This window comes from Petromyzon marinus, chromosome 62, assembly GCF_048934315.1.
Source record: "Petromyzon marinus isolate PM22_M1 ecotype Great Lakes invasive population chromosome 62, UKy_Petmar_22M1.pri1.0, whole genome shotgun sequence".
Lineage (NCBI taxonomy): Eukaryota > Metazoa > Chordata > Hyperoartia > Petromyzontiformes > Petromyzontidae > Petromyzon > Petromyzon marinus.
The window spans coordinates 2,548,236-2,554,235 of NC_133728.1; the positions used below are offsets into that span (position 1 = coordinate 2,548,236).

Consider the following 6,000-nt stretch of genomic DNA (forward strand, 5'->3'; position numbering starts at 1 on the left):
GCTTATCGTCACGTGCAAATGTATAGCACACCGAATAACTCTAAAACGCACGTTCATTCTAAATGTGGAGGGGGAAACCAGAGGACCCGGAGAAAAATCCACGCGACCACGTGGAGAGAGACACGCAAACTCAAAATATTCAACAGGCGTCAGGGTCGGGATCGAACCCACGACCTCCTGTATACCAGGCGAGGTACTTAACATCTCCTAGCCACCGTGATGATGATGAGAGAGACATGCAAACTCCAAATATACAGCAGCAGGTGCCAGGGTCGGGATCGAACCCACGACCTCCTGTATACCAGGCGAGGTAGTTAACATCTCCTAGCCACCGTGATGATGATGAGAGAGAGAGACACGCAAACTCAAAATATACAACAGGCATCAGGGTCGGGATCGAACCCACGACCTCCTGTAGACCAGGCGAGGTAGTTAACATCTCCTAGCCACCGTGATGATGATGATGATGAGAGAGACACGCAAACTCCAAATATACAGCAGGCGTCAGGGTCGGGATCGAACCCACGACCTCCTGCATACCAGGCGAGGTAGTTAACATCTCCTAGCCACCGTGATGATGATGAGAGAGAGAGACACGCAAACTCAAAATATATAACAGGCGTCAGGGTCGGGATCGAACCCACGACCTCCTGTAGACCAGGCGAGGTAGTTAACATCTCCTAGCCACCGTGATGATGATGATGATGAGAGAGACACGCAAACTCCAAATATACAGCAGGCGTCAGGGTCGGGATCGAACCCACGACCTCCTGCATACCAGGCGAGGTAGTTAACATCTCCTAGCCACCGTGATGATGATGAGAGGGAGAGACACGCAAACTCCAAATATACAGCAGGCGTCAGGGTCGGGATCGAACCCACGACCTCCTGTATACCAGGCGAGGGAGTTAACATCTCCTTGCCACCGTGGCACCCAGATTGTGGTGGTGGGGGGAAAGAATTAAAGCGGAACTTGGAGGTCTGTAATCAACTGTGAAACCGCTGTAAGTCAGAGAAAAGAAACGGTAATTTGGTAACGAAGATAATCAACTGGATGGAGAGTAAATGAGCATCACACGGCAGCGTACATATAAAATGGGTACCACATTGTGGGGAAGCCAAGAGCGGCTGGTGGCGCTACGGACAGATTCGCCTCATGCCAGAGGCATGCAGAATTTCCACCGTCATATCAGATAAGCACCAGCTCAAATTGAGAAGGGATGACCATGAACTTGAATCTGTTATGGTGAATAAAATCACTGCACTTGGGATTGAAGCGTGCCTGAACGGGTGTTGACCAGGATTACCACGTGTTATAGGCTCCTGCAAGGATATGAAAGTTTGCTGTGCAGCCAAGGAAGTAAGGTAGATATTATCGAGATGTTATCTACCTCGCTTGGTATGCAGGAGGTCGTGGGCTCGACCTCGAACCCTGACGCCTGCTGTACATTTGGAGTTTGTGGTGGCTGTCTTCCCGTGGTCGTGGGGATTTTTCTCCGGGTCCTCCGGGTTTTCTCTCCACATTTAGCATCAACATCGCGTATTTTAGAGTTGTTTAGCTGCTATACATTTCCACGTGATGATAAGCTCACTCCGTTTGTGCTATCATTTGTGATTGCCAGGTCGCTTCTGAAAATGAACTGCATAGCTCAGTGGGGCCTTACCTGGCAAAATAAAAACACGTTAATAGTTTATTGGTGCTCTCGTGCCTACGCTTCCCCGCCTTCACAAAAAACCTGCACTGACCAGCACGGTGAAGTATGCTCAAGTAATCTCCACAAAGACAAAGATCCACCATTTAGCCTGAACAGACGGTTGGGGGCAAGTGCGGTTTGCGAGCAGCACCTATGAAGGCCGGCACGCCACAAGAGAGAATGTGTGGCCAGCACCACGCCTGGCCGTCTTTGTCTCCCCAGTGGCAATGTTTACACACCGCACCAGGTACTCATTTGAGGCCGACTCGACCTAGGGGAGGCCAATGATTGGTTCTGCTAATCATCACTGGTGTTGGTGGCCGTGAGCGGGAATCGAACACCGGTCTCTGCTGGGTTTCGTAGCGCTAATCTGCTACACCACCGCTCCCCAATGCACACACGGGGAGAGGAGAGGCCTTCATCCAGCAGTAGATAAACAAAAGAGGGATGCACATGTTTAGCGTGGAAATACGTCCACCGCTTTGGGACGGCGATCTTCTTTTGAGATTAAGATGCTCGTTTACAATTGAGCCTTTCCCGTAATGTTAACAATCACCAAAGGAAAGACTGAGTTAAGGATCATAATTGCGCCACTGTTTAAGATCTAACAAATGATTCGGGAGGTCATTCAGAGGTCAGAGACTCTGAAATGGCAAAAACCCGAAATAATGCATTGGAAAATCCAGATTTCTGGCACTGCATGCAATTATGTATGTACGTGTGTGTGTGTGTTCAACTTGTGTCGCACCCTACTTAGCCAAGCGTGCTAATCGGAGTTGCAGGGGAAGGACAACAAACTAAACACACCAAAGCAGTCGATGGGGAGTGTTTAGTCTATGGGCAGTGTTTAGTCTATGGGCAGTGTTTAGTCTATGGGCAGTGTTGAGTCTATGGGCAGTGTTGAGTCTATGGGCAGTGTTTAGTCAATGGGCAGTGTTGAGTTTATGGGCAGTGTTGAGTCTATGGGCAGTGTTGAGTCTATGGGCAGTGTTGAGTCTATGGGCAGTGTTGAGTTTATGGGCAGTGTTTAGTCAATGGGCAGTGTTGAGTCTATGGGCAGTGGTGAGTCTATGGGCAGTGTTTAGTCAATGGGCAGTGTTGAGTCTATGGGCAGTGTTGAGTCTATGGGCAGTAATCTAGATTTGAAGTTTTCGTGACTGCAGGGATCTATACTCTTTGGTTCTTTCGGTAAAGTCACGTAGGTATAAAATAAAATGAAATTGGCAGTGTTTAGTCTATGGGTAGTGTTGTGTGTATGAATGTATGTTGAACTTCTCTCGAACCGCACATAGCCAACCGTGATAATCGGAGGTGCGGGGGAAGGACACCTAACTAAACACACAAAAAGCAGTTGTGAGTCAATGAGTTTTCAATATAGATTTAACCCAGGTTGTCAATTGGAGCGAGTTTATTGTCTTCGCCACGCCACCTATAAAACTAAACTATTAAACTTTTATTATTTCACCAGGTAAGACCCACTGAGTTATGTAGCTCTTTTTCAGAAGCGACCTGGCTATCACAAATGATAGCTCAACGAAGTGGCTTATCATCACGTGGAGATTTACAGCAGCCTAATACTCTAAACACGTGATGTTGATTCCAAATGTAGTGGGAAAACCCGGAGGAGTCGGAGAAAAATCCTCGCAACCAGGGGAAGAGAGAGATGCAAACTGCAATATGCAGCAGGCGTCAGGGTCGGGATCGAACCCACGATCTCCTGTATACCAGGCGAGGTAGTTAACATCTCATAGCCACGGTGGCGTCTCCCTCACACCCCCCCAAACCTGGTTTAAGCAGAGTTGTGGCAGCTGATACCTGGATTCGAATTTCGAACTCTGCCTCTGTAGTGGGTGACTCGTTTCAATGTCTCTCACTCAAGAGAGAGTCCCAGGCCAGAGAGTGAGTGAGTGTTCGACTCTCTTGGTCACCCGGGCCCACCGGTCTAAGCAGAGTGGTGGCAGCTTCGAATTTTAATCGCAGGCTCTCAAGCGATGCCAGCTGAGTGTCTTCCCGACTCTCTGGGCACACCCCAGCCACTTCGTCCTTGGGGGGTTTATTTTATTTCTTAACTCGTGACCCCTGGGAAGAAGAAGAAGAAACCCGTTCGGAACGTCAGGGTGTTGCAATGTAACGACGCGGGGGAGTTTGCGGGATAAAAACATATGAGAAAGACGTGACCTTCCTAAAGCTACTCGAGGCCAGGCGCAGCCGCACGCACGTCAACCGAGGACTTTGAAACATTCGCCCCACGCACTGATGCACAACTCAGAACTTTACTGCCGTATCCCAGAGTGCGTTGGGGTTGTACCCACGTAACAAAACATAAAAAAGAAACAAATACACAGAGAAGAACAGAAAATAAGGGTCAGACGAGTACCGTAATTATAAACGTAACTAACCTATTAACTTTTTTTTATTTTATGTTAGCACGTAAGGCCCCACTGATCTCTGTAGCTCTTTTTTCAGAAGCGACCTGGCAAACACAATTGATAGCCCATCGAAGTGGGCTCATCGTCATCATGTGGAAATGTGGAGCATCCTCCAAATAACTCTAAACGCGTGGTGATGTCGATCCCGAACGTGGAGGGGTAAAAAAAAACCCGGAGGACCTTGAGAAAACTCCGCGCGACCACGGGGAGAGAAAGAGAGACACGCAAACTCCAAATATACAGCAGCAGCAGGTGTCAGGGTCGAGATCGAACCCACGACCTCCTGTATACCAGGCGAGGTAGTTAACATCTCCTAGCCACCGTGATGATGATGATGATGAGAGAGAGACACCGCAAACTCCAAATATACAGCAGCAGCACCAGGCGTCAGGGTCGAGATCGAACCCACGACCTCCTGTATAACGAGCGAGGTAGTTAACATCTCCTAGTCACCGTGATGATGATGATGAGAAAGAGACACCGCAAACTCCAAATATACAGCAGCAGCACCAGGCGTCAGGGTCGAGATCGAACCCACGACCTCCTGTATAACAGGCGAGGTAGTTAACATCTCCTAGCCACCGTGATGATGATGATGAGAAAGAGACACCGCAAACTCCAAATATACAGCAGCAGCACCAGGCGTCAGGGACGAGATCGAACCCACGACCTCCTGTATAACAGGCGAGGGAGTTAACATCTCCTAGCCACCGTGATGATGATGATGAGAAAGAGACACCGCAAACTCCAAAGATACAGCAGCAGCAGCAGGCGTCAGGGTCGAGATCGAGCCCACGACCTCCTGCATACCAGGCGAGGTGGTTAACATCTTTGAGCCATCCGTTAGTAGGGTAGGCAGGCACACAAGTGATTGGGTAGGTAGCTAGACAACTCCGTAGGTAAGTAGTTAAGGTACGTAGTTCTGCGAATAAGCCGTCTGGTGTGGTCGACAAATCCCTGTGCAGCTGCGACCCCACACAACGCAACACACCTGAAGCGAGTGTCACGGTGAATAGGGCATTTGTCTTTAAATCGACATCTGAAAAACTGATAGCAAACTCACCCAGAGTTGCGGACAGGAGGAGCAGCAGCTGGACGGCTATCATCACACGCTGCGCAAAGCAGAGTGTTTCCATGCTCGCACGTCCGCCTTTGTCTCTCTCTCTCCTCTCTCCAACACCAGCACACACAGACACTAGAAGTCACTCGCTCGCTCGCCTTTCTCTTGGCTCTCACTTTGTATGCAAGGAGGGGGAACGAACAATCGAAGCGGGGAAGAGGCCACGTGACGTTGAGGAATCGATTCGCCGGTTGGGTAATCGACGGCTTTCGATTCGCTCCAAAAGTGATGACAGTGATCATTATCAGTTTCATTTATTTTATTTAGGTATAGCCCTGTGAGCCATTCGGCTCTTGAATAGGGTGCAACTAGAACAAACAAAAACACGAACAAGAAAAACATCTTAAAGTGACTATGTGACTGTGCAAACAGAACGTCCATGAAAAAACAGCTAAATATTCCTGAAAAAAGCACCGTACACCAACGCTGTGTGCAAAAAATCCCAGTGGGATGCAAGTCAAACAACAACAACAACAACCACAAGAAAACTTAGATTAAGGCATCAGTCTAACTCCGTACTACAACAAAACAAACATGTCCAAACCAAAAAACGTATTCGAAATCACCAAAAAATAAAGCCATAATTGCAACGTAACAGTGATCACAGGGACTGTGACCGAATTTTTACAATAAACTACATAAATAACATGTAACACCAGATCCTAAAGCCATAGCTGGCTGCATGAGTTACTCCACAACAACAGAAGCATCAGTCGGAGTATAAAAAATGTCAATGCACCTTTAAGATCAGCACGCT

General features: G+C 48.3%; 1 protein-coding gene across 2 annotated transcripts in view; it reads right to left on the reverse strand.

Moving 5' to 3' along the window:
* Window positions 1-5,418, reverse strand: part of LOC103091727 (nectin-1) — a 39,734-nt gene extending 34,316 nt beyond the window's left edge. For both annotated transcript variants that reach the window (XM_032977140.2, XM_032977139.2), the window contains exon 1: window positions 5,187-5,418. In XM_032977140.2, coding sequence (XP_032833031.1) covers window positions 5,187-5,259 — 73 coding nt within the window. In that variant the 5' untranslated portion in view covers window positions 5,260-5,418. The remainder of the gene's footprint in view (window positions 1-5,186) is intronic.
* Between the last annotated feature and the right edge of the window lie 582 nt (window positions 5,419-6,000).